Genomic DNA, 20,761 nt, shown 5'->3' on the forward strand with positions numbered 1-20,761 from the left:
TCCCTCCCCCCCACCCGACCGAAGAAAACCAATTGCGATAACCACGCGAAAACTGCACGGTAGCTGCTTTTACCTTATTCCCTTCCCGGCCATTTATCAGACACGGCCAGGATTCTTTGCAAATATTTAATGGCCCAGGAATGGAAAGTAAAACTGACACATGCAATCATCCTCTCATATTGACATCTGGTCTGCTGCGTCAGCAAAACACTTACAAATAGATTATTTCGTTTTAGGAAAATTAAGGTGGCTTTTTTTCCCTATATCATAAAAAATAAAATAATAAAAAGCTGTGAAGATGATGCATGTTCATGCAATATTCATAGTGGTTCTGACTTCCATCCGTGTAATGGATACCTAAAACTATGACAAGCTATATTTGTTTTACGGTTTGCATTCTGCAGTTGGCAAATGACAAATACAGCATATAAAAGGATGACCCGTCAACATGTGCAGTGAGAAGCCAAAAGAGGAAAGCCAGACACCGTAAAGGAGGGAAATTACAGGAGAAAAATCCCTTCATACTGGACACATTTCCTCTGGTGTGGTCGGCCACTTTGCTGCTGAACAAGAAAATAAACACATCATCACACTGTGAACATTTTTATTTACTAGCTTGTTAAGATTGCATTAACAATGATAATCTCAGAAAGACTCAACAAAGATCCTTTGTACAGTTATTTTCAAGCAACAGAAAATTGCAAATAAGGTATATACAAAAAACAACAACATTAGAATAATGTAAATAAATGTGTAATCGGTGACATATTTGTTTGTCCGGATACACCAACATGCTGCAGTCATTAGATCTTTAAAAAAATAAAAAATAAATGGTGACACACGCATAAAACCAGATGATGGTGACTAACACTGCTCACATTAAGAGTGAATTTAATAAGGGAGATGATCATGCAAATATCTGCTGAGTCTTATGTGCCAAAAGAGGGATGTGGAGAGACGATTTCAACATGCTCATTTGGAACCAGACTGCTTTTAAATAAATACAAAAACTAAAAGGGCGAAAGTGATCTGCCTAATGAGTGCAGCATGTCGAGATTCATGAAATGCTCGTCAGGTCTTTTTAATAGTCAAAATCAAAACAAGTTGTCAGTGAGGTTACGCTCAGCCAAGAGACGCTTCTCTTTCAATGCACAAGCATAAATACAAAATGTTTTATCTACTATACCATCTCCATAAAAATAATAATATTTAATCATTATTCGGACGTATCCTATCTCCCTTTTCCTCTCCTTTCCTCTGACATCGTTACAATTGGTCTGTACAAGAAATTAAAATCTTCAGTAAAACAACGTTAGGGCCTACTGTGTTTCCTTCCTGAAAACAAACCCTTTTGTTTGCGTTTCGCTGAAACTGAAACTTGAATGGACCAGTTATTGTGCTCGTTTCAACACCCAGAGTGAATACAACAGATCCAAGACAAACAGAAGAAAAAAAATCTTATACAAAATATTAAAATAATGTCAAAGCGAACAGAAGACAATCCTTCAACTAGAACACTTTAATTAATATATTAATAATTTAACAACCTGTTGATTTGGCCGCTTATCGACGAGCAGCCTTGTGTGGTTTCGCTTTAGCTCCCTTTGTCCTGATTCTGATAAGCTAGCTTCTGTTGATCTTTCCTCCTTTGCTCTCCCTGAAAATCCAAATAACACTTCCTGACATGATCCATACATATAAATAAAACAAACAAGCGGTTACGTTTATAAAAAAAAAAAAAAGGCATGCCATTGGTCCTTTAAATACTGTTCAATACGTAGCCTGGAATGCTTTTAGATTCTTTAATACCTGATATAGTAGAAGTAAGGGATAAAAATGCTCCTTCCGGACACAATAAATAACTATCCTTCATATAGTGCAGTAATACAGTACTCACACTAAACCTACAGTAATTGCACAGTAACCACATGCAAAGGGCTGAAGAGAGAGCAGCCCCCTCACCCTCTTTATTACCTGTCCCTCGATCCCTACTTCCATTCCTATGTCTAGTCCTCCTGCATCTGTTCAGCCAGCTACGTACATGTATACGAGGCTATTTGAGTATTTCTACTTCACACAGGGTCCAAACATCGAGCCCTGGGGAACGCCAGCCCAAACGGAGAGACAGAGGCCGCTGTTGCAGTCCGAGGCAAAGCGGATAGCGTCTGCATTTAGGATGACAGCCAGCTACAGGTAGTTTGGTTAATCCAGTTAATAGTAACAGCTCAGTGAGGAGCGCCATCGCTGTTGGTGTCTTCTGTGTGAGGCCTCCCTCAAACTGGCCTCGCCCTTTCACTTGGGTTGTGAACATCTTCGCACTAGTTGTCGGTCTTGTGAAGACGGATAGACAGGCAGACAAGCAGATGGGCAGACGGGCAGACAGGCAGACAAAGCCATGCTACTTCTATCTAGGTGGCTTCACAGTAAAACAGCACATCACTAGTTTGGAGCGTCAGGCTGCTTCACTCTCACTGTCCGTGCTCCCTAGTAGCTGTCATTAGTCATGTGTACAGTCTTGCTTAGCCTGTACTTTACACTAGTGGTATCCATGGTGGAATTATCTCTGTGTAACTGGGGTATTTTCTTTGTGGGGGGGGGGGGGGGGCAAGGGTTTTTCCATTGGGAGCGTTTATTGGAAAAGAAAGCAGTGAGACCTCTGTTATTGTCATCTCTCATCATCTCTTCCTATTTCACATTCATTAGTACTCTGATGTCTTCTCTGAAGTGACATGCTTTCTTAGAAATCTCCATCCGAAGGTGGCAAACACAGCTTGAAGAGCCTGTTGTAAAAGAAACAACACAAAATGAGGTGACTTTGCCTCGTCTCAGGACCACATTGGAAGAGGTGTCTGGAAGTGGTTTCACACAGTACCTTGGGAATGATGGAGGCATCTGGTCCATGACCTTGAGATTTTTAGCAGAGAGCTCAACTCTTGCGCCCTGGTAAAAAAAAAAAAAGAAAGGGAAACATTATGCTATGAGCTCGACAATGACCATAATAAACTGAATGGCTGAGCATCCAAAAGCCTACAATGTCCATTATTTGAGATGACTTTATCAAAGCCATCCATCCGTATGGTGAGACTTTGTGGTAGGCAAAACTAAATGATCTACATGGAAAGGGGCTGGGTGAATAAATATGATGAATTCTCGACTTTCAATACATTTGTGTAGTGACAATATGTCTATACCTTGTTATCACTAAAGTAAGAGTAAAGATGATCAAATGAATATTTCCTATCAAATTGTAATGTGACGCATTAAAGTGTTACTTTCAATATCAGAGAAAAACTCACTTTCTATTCTTGTAAAACAGATTTCAAATGTATTACCAGCCGTCGTTCTTCCCAAAGTAATTTCTAATGAACAAAACACGGCTGCAAAGAACCCACAATGTAGATTGTTTACCTGTTTGCGCATTATATCCATGGTCTGCATGATGCAGCGTGGCATGAGGCCGTGGTTCCTGGCTAAGATCATCGCCTGCTCCAGTGTCACATTTAGGGTACATCTGTAAAAAACAAAAACAGGCGAGGAGGGTCAGCTCTGCCGTGCCTCTGCAAGCAAAACATACCAAAGGGTTGTCCACACTAGTGGACCTGGGGGGCGGAGGGGGCCGTATTAAAAACAGTGTGGCAAGGCTGTGTTCATCTTTATTGCAGCCGACAGCCTAGTGGCACTAAACGAGCGGTACAATAATGTCGGCGTGGCGCCAGGCTGACCTCTGCATGCCTGTGCCGCACATGGTGATGTGGCAGGCGCCCAGGCGGTTGCACAGCTCGGAGGACACACACAGCACGCTGACACCAGACGGGTGGCCCTGGGCGCTCGGGCGCACGTTGACGTAGGACTGCATCAGTCGGCAAAGGTCGTCCAGTGTGTTGAGGGGTCGAAGTAGCTGTGAGGAGGAGGAGGAGAGGGTCAGTGGTTTAATGGACCATAAACGAGAGCTAGTGACAAAGGTGACCATCTTACCAAGTCAGATTACTGTTAGGTTTTTAAAATCTGTATTTCAGAACGAGAACAATAAAACCAACTTTACACTGTTAATACTGACGAATAACACCGAAATAATGTCAATTAAAGGGACAGTTCACCGCAACAACAAAAAAAATGAATATATATATATATTACCTGTAGTGCGTTATATCAGTCTAGATGGTTTTGGTCTGAAATATTGACTATAGGGCTGTCTGCCCTTTCTCCAATATAACGGGGCGCCCCAAAACAGCACTGTTTCTTTCCAGAAATCCTCACATGGTACTTCATATAATCCAAAAACCTAGTTGTGAGTAGTTACATGAAGGGACTACTTTCTTTCAAACATAGTTCCAAAATGAAACTGTTGCAAACAAAGTCTGCGGATTATGTTAATATATGTTTTGGGGTTAACCGTCCCTTTAAATTAGAGCACATTTGTAATCAAGATAAAGAAATAGTGAGAAAGTTGATCTGTATTAGAAGCAAGTGAAATGATCTCCCACCACTTGATGTATTATTTCAATATTCAATGCTAAATTAAATAGAGTAACTGACTTGCTAAAACGGTGCACCAGCAGAGATAAGAGGAGAACCATTGAAAATAACACAAAGAGATTGAACTCTTTAGAGCCTTTCTTTTGAAAGACAATGACAACCTGAGAATGAGGCTCTCTAGACATTGAAACTACGTTCTATTCAGTTTTAATCACTGGGATCTAGTTCAGCTACAGTCAGTATTGGGACACTATGATTTTCTTTCTAATCTAACAAATTAACAAATGGATGCAGTTCTATAATGTTGAAGTGTTGTGGTTAGTTGGAGTTAATAGGGGAGGGTGGTGAAGGGGTTGCAGGACTCCAGTCCATCTTACTTTTGAAATGCTTGGTTGCAGGTCTCTAACTTCAAGGCCCAGTATCTGCGCTTGCATTTATATTCAGTCACAACAATATTACAAGAACAGGATACATGTCACGAGACGAAAGACCACGGAGACTGCGACGTAGTCAGCAAAGGCAAAAAATGGGAAATGTAAAAGAATAAGTGTATATTTACCTGGTCTATCTTCATCGCTGTGGTGTTTGAGTCCGTCGGGAAATTGGACTTCTCCAAATAGAAACCCCTATTGGGGGAGGGGAAAAAAACCATCTAGTTGCATATTGTATGGAGATCGACAGATTTTTATCCTCTGACTCACTTTGTGTGAGAGCTGAGTCATCTAGCATGTCCAGAACATTACCGTACATATTTGATCATTTATTGATGTTGAATGAGTAATTTCCTGGGAATTAACGCACACACAGGACATCACAGCCATATTCTTCTTCTCATTTTACAGGGCAATAAACAATAACAAATAGGTGGTTTGATTGAGCGTGTTGGCGAAATACCACACAAGCCGATGTTACGACATGTCCAGCTGAATTATTCAGCTCTCAACTTGAACAAGTCGACACCCTCAAACTCATTCAGACAGCGGGCGAAGACTCTTTTCTGCTCGCTTACGCAACACCACAGAGTCGACGCTCCATTTAAGTTAGAATATATCCCGAGCGCTAGTCAGGGCTGCGTGCGGCACGGTGTATCACGGCGCACCTGAGCCTGCGGTAGTAGGCCTTGACCTTCTCCAGTGAGACGGCGTTGGTGCGCTGCTGGAACTCCTCCATGGCTGCGTAGTCCTGCTGGGACACTCCCTCCGGATGCTCCAGCGCTGGAGGAAAAGAGCAGGAGGAGTTCGATCCACACACACAGGCTCGAGTAACATGTTTTCAAGCCCTCCGACTTTAACCCCTTGCATCTTCAAGACCTCATCATGGTACAAGCTTACACCAACACGGACGTCATTTTGATGTTGACTCAACAAATCACCAGCCCCGATCGTATCCCGAACCTCCACTGTGAAACAACATTATGATTGTTGAATGCCCTAAATCTCCTGACTTAAAGAGGATTTTCAATATGTGGCCATGCACTCACAATCTTCAGCACCTGCAATATTGTAACCCCCCCCCCCCCCACCATCCCACCACCCCCCCCCCCCCCCACCTGCAGTAGAGACAATTTTCCAGTAGGTGGCAATGTTCCACCACAGATCTATACTGCTGAATGGCTGAGGCCATGCTGCAGCACTTGGTTCAAGTTGAGGCCAGCAGAGACCGATGGAGAGCCAGAAGGCAACAGAGCAGAACTCAAAAGGTGGATGTCTTCAGCGGCCAGAAAAAGGCTCCAATCTAACTTAATAAACACATGTCGAGCTTTCAGGAAATGTGCCTGTGTGAGAGGCTGCATAATGCTCCGAGAGTGTTTTTAAATTGTGCAATTCAATGTCCAGTGTGCAGAAGTGATTTCCTCCGTGTTCAATACTACCCTCTCTGAATTTGGCAGTGTGATGAGCATTACACCGACTCTTGTTTTTCTATTTTTCTATTTGGTAACGCAGAATTTAAACTACCTTTTAAGGCAGGAGTTTTTGTTTAAGTTATTGCTGAAGCTAAAATTATGAAGAAAAAATATATATATATATTGTTAAACAGATGTTGTATTTAAAAAAAGGAACCCCCATGCCTACTCGCCCTCGTTGTGTAGTGAAGCACTTCTTTGTCTCCACCCTGTAGTCCAGTCTTACCCCTGGTGAAGAGGACAGTCTGCAGCTTGAGGCTACCTCCATTTTGCAGCCGGGTGGGCAGCTCGCTGAAGTGACAGCTGTCCAGGTACAGAGTGACCCTCAGGGCCTGGCGGCTGCCCTCCACCTGGTAACACACCGGTGTGTCTGCAATACATAGAGACAGAACGTTAACAGGACTACACTATTATCATTTTAGCTGTTCACTCAACACGAGAAAATGGGCTCTGAAGTCAGCGAGCCTCGGACGTTTTGTTCGAGAGGTCTTTGGAGTGAACAAAAACACTTCATTTCACAATTCCACATTATTAAAAGAGCAGTGAAGTTGGACAGTCCTGGCACTCTTAACATCTATATTCGTCAGAAGTCCAGGTTTCCCGATGCCAACAAAGATAGCACAGATGGCTTTTGACCAGGAGGGATTTGGTAAAACCACGATGGAAGCAGTCGTATCAGAAACTCCACCCTGCCACTACTGAATGTTGAAAGCTCCTTGCATCTCCAGCATTGCCTTACTTCGGCTTTGACACCGCCACAGAGTGCACGGTAATGGCAACAAAGAAAAACACGACACAAGTCCATTTATATGTAACAACGGTAATCACCCCGTTTGTTAGTCATTTTGGAAACATCTGCACGACACGTCTGTTTTTAATGAAGCAGCTTGTCGCAAACACTGATGTTAAACTCTGATCTGCGGTGTCCTCATTACTGTGCGGGACAAATGACATATAAACAATTTGGATGTTTGTCTGGCGCATTTGTTTAATCCTTCTGCTCCCTTGTAGTTCAAACTAATTTGTCATTGCTGAATCCCTCTAAGCAGAGCGGTAACCTTTGCTGATTCTACAAACAATGCACAAGTAGAACTAATAACATACAGCGGTTTCTGACTGTGGCACATGATCTGTTCTGAGAAAACGGAAAAGACGACCTCTAGGGTCAGCGCTCTTTGCTGGACAACCCATCAAGCCGTAATACTGTGGCATTGCCAGCGATGCCTCATACTCTGTTGTGCTCACACGATTCTGCCCCAGTGAGAGTTCCCGGCTTGCTGAGGATGCTATTAGCAAATCAATACTGCCCAATGGAGGCTGCCGCCACGAACCATCAGCCTGCATTGCAGCATTCTGAGCATAAATTGTAACTTTAGCAAAGCCGTTTGGTTAAAAACTGTGTTTGTTTGTTTTTTTACATCAAAGTGTTGGAGATTGGGTCCGAGCACTGTGCATATCTCTACTTACATAGTGTGCAGTAGGAATGACCAAGGCAATATGTGCACGCATTGGTTTGCAAGTTCGTGCAAAATATACACATAGCCATGTGTACACTAAATACTTTCTGCTGCGTGATGCCAGAATAACAAATCCCCTGCTTCAAAAAATGGTAAGTGCATATTGGGCTTTTCCTTTAAGCGACAAACCTCTGCCGGCCACATTGAGGCGGCTGGAAGGAGAACCGATTCAGGAAGCGCTCGTCCTTTTGTATGTGCTGGTGTTAAGGCTCTTGGTGGCCGATGAGTATTTTAAAGACATGAATGCGCCCAAGTCACGACACGCCGCTCACAAAGCCCACGATGATCAACCTGCGGTGCATTCTCAGTCAAAACTACTGCATTTCACTCCTCTATTCAATTTCTTACTTTGCACAAAACGCTCCGACCTTGAACGCTTTTTTTGGGAAGCGATGTAAACAGCAAAATCCGTTTTTACCATTTTTATGCAGCGGACCATTGCACATGAGTTTAAAAGTAATGCTTGCGTGCGCATATCTATGGCTGCTTCCATATGTGTTGGTATTTCCTGCGTCTCAGAGCAGCACTCTAGTTTGAACGATCCCCCTTTAGAGCCTATCAAGGGGACGTCTCATCTTTAATACAAGGATAATGAGGACTTTAGGAGATTGCATGCTGTGCCCTTGTTGAAGTTGATTTATGGAGCCATTATAGTGTTGTTTTAGTTCCCTATTCACTCTTGTTTCACTAAAAAAGAAAAGAAAATCTGCAATGATAAAACATAAATTTCGCCCTCAATGGCTACCACACTTCCATACAATGGAACTTTATTCAGAGTTGGTCGTTACCATACAGCTGCTCATTAGCAGCGGTGTAGTTTGAATCAGTCTTTCTTGACGGAGTCTCTTACTTGCAACTAGACACTCATCCTCCAGTTGCCTGAAGAACACAGTGACTTTGTCCAAGTCCAACAGGGCCGCCTTGGTATCCTCCAGCATGGTCCGCTCCTCTTTCTGCCAGGGGAAGGGGGAGAAAAAGAGAGCTCAGTCGCAGCGGGGAAAGAGATGCGAGGGTAAGAAGCCAGGCAGGAGAGGACAGCGATAATGTATCCGACTTATGAGAAGCGACATCACAAAAAACCGATTTGCAGCTTCTTGTCAAGAGGAAACGGAACACCTGTGCTCACCAGGTGTGGCGCCAGCGTGGACTGGAAGTGCAGCAGCACGCCGATGGCGGATATTTGCTCCAGCCACTTGCGGCTGGTCTCCTTGCCGTCCTCCTGGTACTCGCCGGCGTTGTTGAACCGCGACCGCAGCGCTGCCAACAGCTGCTCCGCCAGCGTGCACAGTGCGCCCGTCGCCGCCTGGCAGAAGATCACATCCCGTCGCAGCTGCAGAGTCGTGTCTGGGGTGGGAGGGTACAAAGGATGAGGTTATGGGTGATGGCGAGTGGGCAGAAGAGGGTAAAGGCATCCCAACCTCCCACCTTCCTCGTTATACCTAAAGTTGCTCTGGTACAAATAAGTTTTCCCATTAGCCTCCATCCCCTGAGAGGATATCTCCCATTAACTAGCACCGTCTGCCGCTGTGCACAGTTCAAAGTGACTGGAGCATCATGCTGTGACAACAAGCCCTCATCCTTGTATAAACACACACAAAAACCTGGAAAGGTGCCCAATGTGGAAAATAAAAACAGACTGGAATAGATTTAAACATCTGCATTATCTTCTTTTCTGAAATCAAAACATACTTGCACATGGACATTATATTATACATTTCAGTTTTAACTGAATAACCTTTGATGATGTCTGAAGGAGCTGCAGATTCCATGATGGAGAACTGGCCGTATTTTCATCGGACGGATGATCTCATTTGCAAAGTGCTCTAAACTGTTTGAATCTTTTTAAACGCTCCGGTTATGAGAAGTTCCTCGCAACTTGAGCCTGAATTATGCCGAGTGATTCCACGGCTTTGTCTTGACGGCTCTTTTAATGGGAAACATTGGAGCTGGGTTTTATCCAGTTTGATTAGTCACCGGCGCCTTGCTCCGACTTTGAACTGGTCTCCATCTATAACGCTGACATGTTACCTGTGCACTTCAGCAGGGCCAGGAGGAGCTGGTTCTTTCCATCTGTGGCGACAGAAGGAAAACAAGATGACTTGGCGTGCAGCCGTAGACGACTCGCATGCAGGTGTGGCGCGTGTTTATGCTTACCGTCCACAAATCGCTGCAGGCTCTCCACCAGGGTTTTGATAGAGCTGGGCAGGTTCCACGGGTCCTCTTGGATGTTCTTGTGGATGATGTAGCGACAGCGAACCGTCCAATCTTCTGTTTGTCGGAACTCTGTTCACGTAACAAAGCGGGAATGTGTGAACGCGCGTGTGTATCTGTCGTGTAATAGTGTCAACACGACGACACACACTCTCACCTTCCTTGTGGTAAAACACACACACACACACATACATGTACCTGGTTGGCTGTGGTCAGAATAAAAATGCTTGGTCTCCTCACAGGCTTTGGTCATGACCGCTCCTTTGAGTAGGCTGTTGATGGAGTCGACCTTTGTGCAGAAATTAAAACACAGACTGAATATATTTATATATTACACACACGCGCACACACGGCCTGTGTTTGCAGGCTCTCAAGAGCTGCTGTTTACATGTGGAAAGAACTATAGCAGTGAGATTAGCCCAAGAGGTTAGCCAAGGGACATAACATGCTGGCAAGAGGAGATGAAAAGACCACTAATCCATGCAAGAGAGAGTGTGTGTGTGTGTGTGTGTGTGTGTGTGTGTGTGTGTGTATAAGGGGAAAGAGATAATGAAGGAAGGGAGAGAAAGAAAAGGAGATCAAGTGACGGATGAGCGAGAAAACCAGGATCCTGACCAGAGGACGGAGAGCTCCTCGAGGTAACTCAGCCCAGATGTTGACTGATTACCATCACAATCATCTGTTCCAAATCGTTTGCTGCTGGTGGTCTAATGCTGACACGCGTGTGTGTGTGTGTTTAATTCTTTTGGCCAAGTTTAAGGTTAAGTCATTTCAGTTGGTCCTCACATCTTCCAATGTGCGAGTTTGGGAATAGAGATTGGCATCATAGCCTGTTGGAATTGGGATGGATGTTTGGGTCGCGGAACACAAATTCCCCAAATTAAATGGGTCGAATACTCCAAGTCAAACCCCCGGAACTAACCTGGTTGAAAAGGTGCTCGAGGCAGCCGTGCAGCTTGTCCTGCTTGTCCGAAGGAATCCTTATGTCACACGGCAGCTCGTCCCCTAGCAGCGGAACAGTGCAAAGACACCAGACTAAACAGTTGAGTAGAGGTCACACATTTCAGAGGCCAGCATTCATTTATGTTTGGCCATCTGCACTTCTCAAACACGCTTCTATCGATCTGTCTTGATGTATATTCTGTTGACAAAGATCATTGGGGACTTTTAGAATGAATGCTGGTAAATAACAAACGAGGCGATAAACAGCGGTGGACACGTACTTGGCTCGCAGAACAAAAATGTGGCTGCGGGGTTATGAAATGTTATGTCTGAAATATCTGACCACGGTCAACGCCAAGAAACATCGAGAGTATTTCTCCGTTTTGGCACTCTGGAAGCGTGACATATGTGTCAACAATATCACAAACTGAGGAGGAATCCCTCTTTAAAAAAAAAAAATTTATGCAAACATCCATTAATTCTCGTCTCTGTTCGACACTGGGGAAAGCATGCATTTTGCTACGGCCTCGCTTGTGCTGTTTACGTTGAATTCGCCTTACGTCTGTTTGGGCAGCTTGGATACTAGTTTTGGATCAGTGCAGATGGAAAGGTCAGATAATCTACAATTCCTTTACCTGATCCCATCTCGTCGCTCCCCAGGTACGAGCTGTTACTTCGCACACTGGTGTAGGACAGGACTGAGTCTCGGTTGCTGTTGCACTCGCTGTAATAAAGCACACACACACTTTTAAAATGCATAAGAAAGCAAACCACAGAAAGGATTTGGAGAGCTGTGTCTTGTAATTATGCTGCCAAGTAATCCCTCCGATTGTAAATGCCCTTTTCTGATTTACAGAAAGGTAATTAAATGTTTCACGCAGCAACCAACCGCCACTGGCTTGCACTCGAGGGTCGCCCACATTTCACAGATTAACAAAGATATGTTTGACTGAAACGCTGATATGGAGCACGCCTATCTGCAGATACATTTACAAACGTGCGCTCTTTCATAGCTTGGTGTGTTTATATTTATAGTCATGCCTCTTATGTGATCCAACATGGTTACCAGGAGCATGTGGAAGATTTATGTGGCTCAAATTATACGTCGCACCAAGTCAGCACTGCCGCGATGCCCCTCGGAGGAGCTCTGCATGACTCACAGGATGGAGTACCAAGTGGACTACGAGCGACTCAGAGCTGTACGAAACGACAACGGACAACTTTGTCTTTCTTTTTCGCCAGAGGCCAGATCGGCTGGATGACGATGTGGGGGACTAGGGGGTGGATATCACTTGCTGGGTTATTCTGTGGTCCCTAATGTGTGTGTATGTTGGGTGCGAGTGTGTGTTTGTGGTGTCTGGCTACGTCAGAGCTGCTACAATTATGGGGGGAGAGTTATTATGACCTTCTTTTCCCTGCTGGCTTTTATTCACACACACTAATTCAAACACACTGTGTTCCACTCTAATGCCAATATGCGTGTATGCACTTGTAAATCCATGGTTCTTTGTACTATTTCCCTCGACTCTGTCTAGGCCTCCTATTGCTTTTCACTTTATTTGTTGCCTAATTTACACACGATTCCCCCTCTCTCTGTGTGACCAGCATTGGTCTCTTTATCTGATTCTGCACAGATAGGTGAGTTTTCTGGCTGATTTCAGAGGCACACACACACACACACACACACACACACACAGGGTTGTTCTCTAAATGTAACCACACACCTCCTGCCAAAAGTGTGCGCACCACTGTGACAACAATTCCACTTGTAGTAGCGGATCTGGCTTAAACCTAGACACACAAACACCCACCTACTCATACACACCCTCCCACTTACTCGCGAAAATACCAGAGAAAGCTTGCTTTGTTAATTGTAGCCATGTCCCATTTGCAAAGCGTCATGGTGTAGCATTCTGTGTAAAAATGGCGTACATTAAAGACACAAACAATTGCTAGGGTCCATACTGAAACCACTTTAAATTTGAGTTTGGCATTAATGGTCATATTGTCCCACAATGCAATGCACTGCAGGAATTGGAGGAACTACTCATCTACTAAAAACAGTTGAACGAAATGTTTACACTTCTAGAATTATTGGAAACCAATTTGATTTACACAATGTGTCTAAACTGGAGTGTTTTAAGTCTAGAAATGAAGGTTCATATGTGGTCACAAAGTGTCATGTCTTCAGCAAGCTGGTTTGCCAAAGGAAGCGAGGGGGCAATGATACCGTGGATTAATTCTGGGGGACGCTGCTGTTTGAAATGGATTGTTTGAAATGTTAAGCGACGAAGGGCGATCAATCGCTCAAGATGCATTCTGATGCTTGGAGGGGGAATTGTGATCCGTTTCGGCTGGACCTGGACTCAACCGTCTTAATTCGAGACAAAAGGTCCTCGTGGGGTCAAGCGGAGATACGGGAGCCAAAGATTTACGACAGTGTACTGGAGTTTAGAACAAGTACTACGACTCACTCTTTCTGTATTCTCTCCACATCTAAGTGTCTCTCTCTTCTGTTCTCACGTTATGTTCCTTCCAAACTGTTCTCAGGCAGTGACCTCCAACTGTTGAGCTCTGCCGCGGTCTGTCAGCACCTCAGGCTTTCATGTCTGATTCTATCAACAAGACTCAGAAAACTAAATAAATAAAAGTTTCACTGCAAGCCTTCTGAAACACAGAAGCACTTTTCATCACAAGTGGAAATCGTCCACGTTCACTGTACAGCGGCTTTGAACAGAGGTTGTTTTTTCTGCTTCCACTGAGTGTGTGTGTGTGTGTGTGTGTGTGTGTCTGTGTCTGCGTGTCACACGCAAACAACAGCCAACATTTCTCCTATGCATTTTATTGCGATGAGGTAATCACGTTTCACATGGCGTGGCCGGGGCCCTAATGACAGAGTGGATGAGGAGGCCGCACCCCAAACATTTGGCTCTATTATACACCAGCCCACCACACCAACAACCAATAACTACATCTTAGTGGGTGGTGGAGGGTGGGGCTCGGTGGAGCACCGCCCAGAGAACCGTGAACCACAGACACACATACACATGCAGAAACATCTGAATGAACTCGCAACAGGCAAATGACATAACCAGATCTGACCAAAACAAGTCATTTTTAGCTCTTGAACGCAGTGAAAGAGGGGAACATCTGACGGTCAGCCTCTGAATGGGGGGTGGGTGGGGAGAATCAAGAATGACTAGCATTATGAGTTTGTAGGGTAAAGAGGAAGTGCAATGTTGTAGAAATCCAGGTGGGACAAGAGGGGGTCTGATGTTTCCTTTTTGTATTTTATAAATATAGATAGTGTGCTTCATACCGGGCAGCGTATTGAGGGAAGACATTTTCAAGGATAACTAAATATACTTTCTATGCCCGAGAGCTTATAAACAGGTTACATTCCAAAAAAAAATTAAAGATATGTTTGATTTGTTTTGTGAGGCGGCCTTTAACCATTACCTATAGGAGTCCCTGTAGCTCATCGTGTCATGGCCCGAGTCCTCCTGGTCCTCCTCGTTCACCTTGAAGCAGACCCTTTTAATGCCGCCTTGCTCCACTTTGTCCTGGTCGCAGCCGTCCTCGCAGGGGACCAGAGAGGGTGGCTGGCTGGGTTCGTCGGTCGGAGGCTCCCCACCCTCCCTTTGGAGTTGCGTGGGCTCGGTGATGGATGACAAGAGGCTAAAGGGGGCGGGGAGAGGCTTTATTCACAATATTTAATGTGTAAACACTTCAGGGCTAATGATGCGTTTCTCACATTTAGAACATATACAGGACTGTCTCAGAAAATTAGAATATTGTGATAAAGTTCTTTATTTTCTGTAATGCAATTAAAAAAACAAAAATGTCATGCATTCTGGATTCATTACAAATCAACTGAAATATTGCAAGCCTTTTATTCTTTTAATATTGCTGATTATGGCTTACAGCTTAAGAAAACTCTAAAATCCTATCTCATAAAATTTGAATATTTCCTCAGACCAAGTAAAAAAAAAGATTTATAACAGCAAAACAAAATCAAACATTTGAAAATGTGTTTCCAGGTGTTTCGAGTTAATTAGACGATTCAAGTGATTTGTTTAATACCCTACTAGTATACTTTTTCATGATATTCTAATATTTAGAGATAGGATATTTGAGTTTTCTTAAGCTGTAAGCCATAATCAGCAATATTAAAAGAATAAAAGGCTTGCAATATTTCAGTTGATTTGTAATGAATCCAGAATGCATGACATTTTTGTTTTTTTAATTGCATTACAGAAAATAAAGAACTTTATCACAATATTCTAATTTTCTGAGACAGTCCTGTACAATATACATGTGTTGTATATTTGTTTGCATTTTTTAATAGTTTGAAATACATTGATAGCTATTGAAAGATAGACATACAAAGTATATTTAAAGGAAATGACAAATAATATCCAGACCCTATTTTGTCTATATTTATATTATAATACACTGTGCACAGACGCCTTCTCAACCCAACAGTATTCAGCTACATCGTCACACCCCTTCGTCCTCACAGACACACAATATGTGTCTCTTTCTCTCTCTATCCTGGCCCCACACCCTGTTCCTATACTGGACCCGGGTCTCTAAATATTTTGGGCAATACAAGGCGAAAGGGCAGACATAAAAAAAAAAGGCTGACGAACCGCCTCGGGAGGCTGGTGTTGGGATAACAGCTCTCTGCTTTTTATGCAGAGATCTCTAAATGTCACAGTGAAGGCAATGAAAATAGTCCACTCGCATCTAAACAACGGTGGAATGCCAATATTGGATAATGGCGCCAGCAGTGCTGAAAACCTTGTTTTGACAATATTAAAGTGAAGACCAAATCATTCAGTTGCGCAGCATTCACAAGAAACTGGAACACTTACACATCTATCTGTGCGACGTACTGCCTCATCTCCCTTACAGCGACGTCTAGGCGGCTGTACAAGTGAATGTAGGCGTCCTGGGTCTCCGTGTCTTCTTGTTTGAGCAGGAAGCTCAAGCCGCCTTCCCCGTGTCCGCCACGCTGGCTGTCCACCGACCCATCGCTGCCATCCATGCTCACCTCCCCGCCGTCCTCCTCCTCGTCGTCGTCGTCGTCCCCATCCAGGCCCGAGCAGCTCCAGGAGGGAGCGCCCATGCTGGTCACACAGTGCTGGGTGTGGGACATGGGGTTGAGTTGTGCTGCAGACAAGGACAGAAGCAGGGGGGTAAGAAAATAACATTAGGCAACACTCCTCCTGTCTCGGAGGAAAAACATCTTCTAAAAGCACTGGACGTAAACTGCTTTACTCGGGCTTAGTGCCAGACGAAGCTGCAATAACTTGAGACAGATCAAGTTCTCTTGATACACACAAATTGAATATAACAAAAATAAACACAAGAGCTCTTACACATTGTATGTACATTCCAGAAATTCTTTTAAAATACAGAATAATGAGCTAGAAGAAAAAAGGAAATTGTACCGCCTCAGATAATAAGCCTCGTAAATAAATCCCATTTGTGACTTGCTCCTGCCCGACAAAAGATTAGTCTACTTTTGGCTGGGTGAGCAGGCAGGTCCGCACACTGAAAAGCACCAGAGAGAGACACCTCGAGGAAAGATGACGATGAGGCGTTGATGGAAAGCTATTGCATTTTCATCTTTGCAGAGAGTTCAGTTCAGAAGCTAAAGACCCTCAATTACTGTCGTGAAGTCGGGCCACACAGACAGAAGACGGCGTACTTCTTTCTGTATCTATGTTTGCAGGATTTCTTAACGTGTTGCCCTCATCTTGAAATTATTCTTCGCTGAAATTACATTACTCCCTGAAATCCCTTCCCTCTCTCCCCCTTTGACCCCTGCAGCAGCAACAGCAGCAGCATTGAGTGAATGGAACAAATTCCAGCGCTGCTCGAGTCAACATCTTGTCTGACATCATTCATTCACTTCTACTGTCAATAACATGGGTACGGTCTGGGGCTAATGGAGTCTTCATGACCAACCACTCATCTAATTTACCATGGGAATCCTTGCTGAGATCTTATGGCTTCTATAGGAGGCCGGGGTCGACATTACCTTCCCTGTGCTGCAGAGCTTAAGCTGTGTTATCACGGAGAGCACAGATCTGAGTGAAGCTTGGTTTAAGCAGCAAGCAAGTGTCAAAATGTAACTGATAGAGGTGTGTGTGTCCCCTCCCTCTACCTTGGTCAGGATCCAGGCCATACAGGGAGTTCTTGCGCCCAAAGCGGATGCTGAAAGTCCTGCCAGCCGAGGTAGTGCTCTTGGGGTAGGAGACCTGCATAAAGTTGACGTGGCAGTTGGTGGGAACAAAGTCCATGCAGCCCAGCGGGTGAGGGCACCCGCCAGCCTGCCTGAAGGAGGGCCACGCCTTGTTCCTCAGCTCCAGGGAGAACTTGGTGAAAAACGGGAGACACAAGCTTAGATTAGTGAAAGCACAATGCGCATGACTAGCAGCTGAAATATTTTTGTTCACGATGAAATTATTTTCATTTTCACCATTTTGAGATAAAATGTGGCCACTGTAGCAGAAAATATGTCATGTCATTGATGTAATAATCTTCAAATGTATAATATTTGGTGTCTTCAGTTATAAAGAAAAAAACAATTGTGTGTAACTGGAATGATTTTTGTCATGTTTTACAAGTGTATATAGAGGAGCTGTAATGTGCCATGAGGTGGCACATTTGATCATATTTGGTGTGGTTAACAGCAACACTATATCAGAAGAAAAGACAGCGTTAAACAGTCACATCGCACCTACACAGTAAATTCCCCAGTGTTAAAAATTCAGTGTCAAAGTATATTGACTCTTTCAGAGTTATTACAACAATAAATAGCCCCCAGTGTTGGTGTAAATATTCAGAGTAAAACATGTTTGTGTAAAATTACAGTGTTAAAGTGAATTGACTGTCAGAGTCATTAAAACTAGAGCAAGAGTAAAATGCCCAGTGTTGATGACAACGCTCACTGTTACTCAAGAAAGTTCCACCTCCCTCCTTCTCCTTTGAAATAGAGTTTCATCAGGTGCGTTTTAATTCTAGAAAAAAAATCTCTAAATAACTTTTTTATATCAAATGTTGATATTCAGCAAAAGCAACATTTTAGAATAACTCTATACTGTGTTCAACTTACACTCGAGATGTTTTTGTGTCTTGGAATACCAAATTGCAGACGGCTAACGTGACCGAGTCAAAAGCTACACAGTAATATTGGCAGTAAACAGCAAGTTAACATATGGTCCCTATCGACAGAGTGTTATCGAGTCACTGATTGAAAGAAGGACCTGGGGGTTGGTGGTTCAATCCCCACCCTACTTGATGTGCCCTTGAGCAAGACACTTAATCCTGAATTGCTCCCCGTAGCTGTGTCTACAGTGTATGAATTTAACATGATTGTAAGTCGTGTTGGATAAAAGTGTCAGCTAAATGAATAGTAATGTAAAGTAACACTGAACATAGTGATAACATTTCAGAGTTAACGCAACTCTGGTTAGAGTTATTATTCTCCACTGATAATTGTCAAATATAAATAACACTTGTAGTGTTATTTATATTTGACACTCGGACTAGTGTTTATCAAAATTAACACTTCTCATTGTAGTGTAGAGTAAGATAGTAACTCGTTGCGAGTTGCGTTAACTGAAATGTTACTTTAACACTCGAAAGATAAGGGACCATATGTTCAATGGCTGAGTGTTAAAATGTACTCCAAGTGTTGAATTGACACTGCCAATTATACTGTGTAAAAGCCTCTCTTAAGCCCCTCAAAGCATTAAACAGCATGTCTGTAATAAGAAATAAGAATAATATTATAAGAAGAAGAAACCAAGAAGGCCAGGTGGGGACAGAGTGCCTGCCCCAAGCGAAGGAGTTCAAGTATCTCGGGGTCTTGTTCACGAGTGAGGGTAAAATGGAGCGGGAGATCGACAGGCGGATCGGTGCAGCTGCAGCAGTAAAACAGGCGCTGTACCGGTCTGTCTTGGTGAAGAGAGAGCTGAGCCGAAAGGCGAAGCTCTCAATTTACTGGTCGGTCTACGTTCCAATCCTCACCTATGGTCACGAACTTTGGGTAGTGACCGAAAGAACGAGGTCACGAATACAAGCGGTCGAAATGAGTTTCCTCCGTAGGGTGGCCGGGCTCAGCCTTAGAGATAGGGTAAGGAGCTCGGACATCAGGAGGGAGCTTGGAGTCGAGCCGCTACTCCTTCGCATCGAAAGGAGTCAGCTGAGGTGGTTCGGGCATCTGATTCGGATGCCTCCTGGACGCCTCCCGTTAGAGGTTTTCCAGGCACGTCCTACTGGGAGGAGGCCCCGGGGAAGACCCAGGACACGCTGGAGAGATTACATCTCCCGGCTGGCCTGGGAACGCCTCGGGATCCCCCAGAATGAGCTGGAAAGTGTTGCGGGCGAGAGGGAAGTCTGGGTCAACCTGCTGGGTCTGCTGCCCCCGCGACCCGACCCCGGAATAAGCGGATGAGAATGGATGGATGGATGGATGGAAACCAAGAAGAGAGATGATACATCGTTTATGGTCTAAATGTTAGCGTACTGGTACGAGTGTTGACTGAAAGTCACAGTGAACTGTGATTCAGACACATGTAAATAAAGAATCTTTGAGTCGTAAGTCAACGAGTTGGGGATGTTTCTATGTGTAGAAGTTGGATGTCTGATGTCTATGTGTTCGTACCTGCTGATAGCTGCTGATCCGCCGTCGGATACTCTCCAGCTTGGTGTCACAGATTTGCCTGAACTCATACTGAGGCATGGTAACGACTCGGTCACTCTGGGAGATGAGTTGGCTGCAGTTACGAACAAAGAGGCTGTCATCGCCAGAGAATGCCTCCAGGATCTGTGGACACAAGAGACATTGGTGAGGATGGATCACTCCTACAGGGAAAGTGTATACACTTGATTGACTTATTACAATCCGGAATCCAAAATAACATTCCTGGCAGCAACAAGTGTGTTTTTCATCCAACTAAACATTCAGCTTTCCATTAATAACAACCGAGGCCAAAAGAGCCTCTTATTGCTAATAGTCTTAAAAGAGGCCTGATGAATGGCCAAGTTGGGATCTTCGATGATACATGTGAACTTTCTCCACATTCTCCTGTATGTACCTTGGCAGTGAGGCTGAAGCAGCCTTTGGGCTCCACCATCTTCTCCAGGACGTGGCTCTTAATGCCGGCCGTGCTGACGTACTCGTAGACGACGCCGTGCTCCAGGTGGACGTTATCTACTGTCATGCTGACCAGTGGCAGCTCATCGGAGAGGGAGAGTCTGCCCAGCCGGTGGTCTGTGGAGCACAATTTTCACTTGTTGTCATTGTGTAAAGGCTGCATACACTCAGAAGGGATTCAAGTGTTTTAAGTCGAGCACTTTGGCTCAGTGGTGGAGCAGACTCGTCGTTCGATCCCCGGCTCCCCAGGTTCATGTCTATGTATCCTTGGGCAAGACACCTAACCTCGATTTGTCCACGCAGACTGTTCCTTTGGTGTTAGCTACTCCTGATGGGCAGGTGGCCCCTTGATTGGTAGCCCCTCCCATCAGTTTACGAATGGGCGTGAACAGGTGAATGACGACAAGTAGAGGGAAAGACTAGAAAAACGTGCAAGTACAGTCCATTTACCATTTATATACAAAATCCCAAATGTATTTGCTGAAAAAAAAGACCAGCACTGTGAATTCAGAGAAAAAAAAGTTATGGCCTAAAAATGAA

At 44.2% G+C, this 20,761-nt stretch overlaps 1 protein-coding gene across 6 annotated transcripts in view; it reads right to left on the bottom strand.

The window, feature by feature from the left end:
• Positions 1–587: 587 nt before the first annotated feature.
• The window catches only part of prex1 (phosphatidylinositol-3,4,5-trisphosphate-dependent Rac exchange factor 1), a 75,972-nt gene continuing 55,798 nt past the window's right edge, over positions 588–20,761 (bottom strand). For 2 of the 6 annotated variants that reach the window (XM_056423891.1, XM_056423896.1), the window contains 20 exons: positions 20,163–20,338; positions 19,730–19,891; positions 17,225–17,435; positions 15,927–16,224; positions 14,509–14,727; positions 11,685–11,794; positions 11,030–11,112; positions 10,306–10,396; positions 10,051–10,179; positions 9,925–9,966; positions 9,023–9,240; positions 8,747–8,849; positions 6,606–6,749; positions 5,576–5,690; positions 5,036–5,102; positions 4,854–4,898; positions 3,723–3,898; positions 3,409–3,511; positions 2,873–2,940; positions 588–2,780 (listed from right to left, as the gene is read on the bottom strand). In XM_056423891.1, the coding sequence (XP_056279866.1) occupies positions 2,738–2,780; positions 2,873–2,940; positions 3,409–3,511; positions 3,723–3,898; positions 4,854–4,898; positions 5,036–5,102; positions 5,576–5,690; positions 6,606–6,749; positions 8,747–8,849; positions 9,023–9,240; positions 9,925–9,966; positions 10,051–10,179; positions 10,306–10,396; positions 11,030–11,112; positions 11,685–11,794; positions 14,509–14,727; positions 15,927–16,224; positions 17,225–17,435; positions 19,730–19,891; positions 20,163–20,338 (2,603 nt within the window). In that variant the 3' untranslated portion in view covers positions 588–2,737. Of the gene's footprint in view, positions 2,781–2,872; positions 2,941–3,408; positions 3,512–3,722; positions 3,899–4,853; positions 4,899–5,035; positions 5,103–5,575; positions 5,691–6,605; positions 6,750–8,746; positions 8,850–9,022; positions 9,241–9,924; positions 9,967–10,050; positions 10,180–10,305; positions 10,397–11,029; positions 11,113–11,684; positions 11,795–14,508; positions 14,728–15,926; positions 16,225–17,224; positions 17,436–19,729; positions 19,892–20,162; positions 20,339–20,761 lie in introns of those variants that run through there. The other 4 variants (XM_056423892.1, XM_056423895.1, XM_056423893.1 and 1 more) reach the window with 4 other exon arrangements.

The sequence above is a fragment of the Pseudoliparis swirei genome, chromosome 9, assembly GCF_029220125.1.
Source record: "Pseudoliparis swirei isolate HS2019 ecotype Mariana Trench chromosome 9, NWPU_hadal_v1, whole genome shotgun sequence".
NCBI lineage: Eukaryota > Metazoa > Chordata > Actinopteri > Perciformes > Liparidae > Pseudoliparis > Pseudoliparis swirei.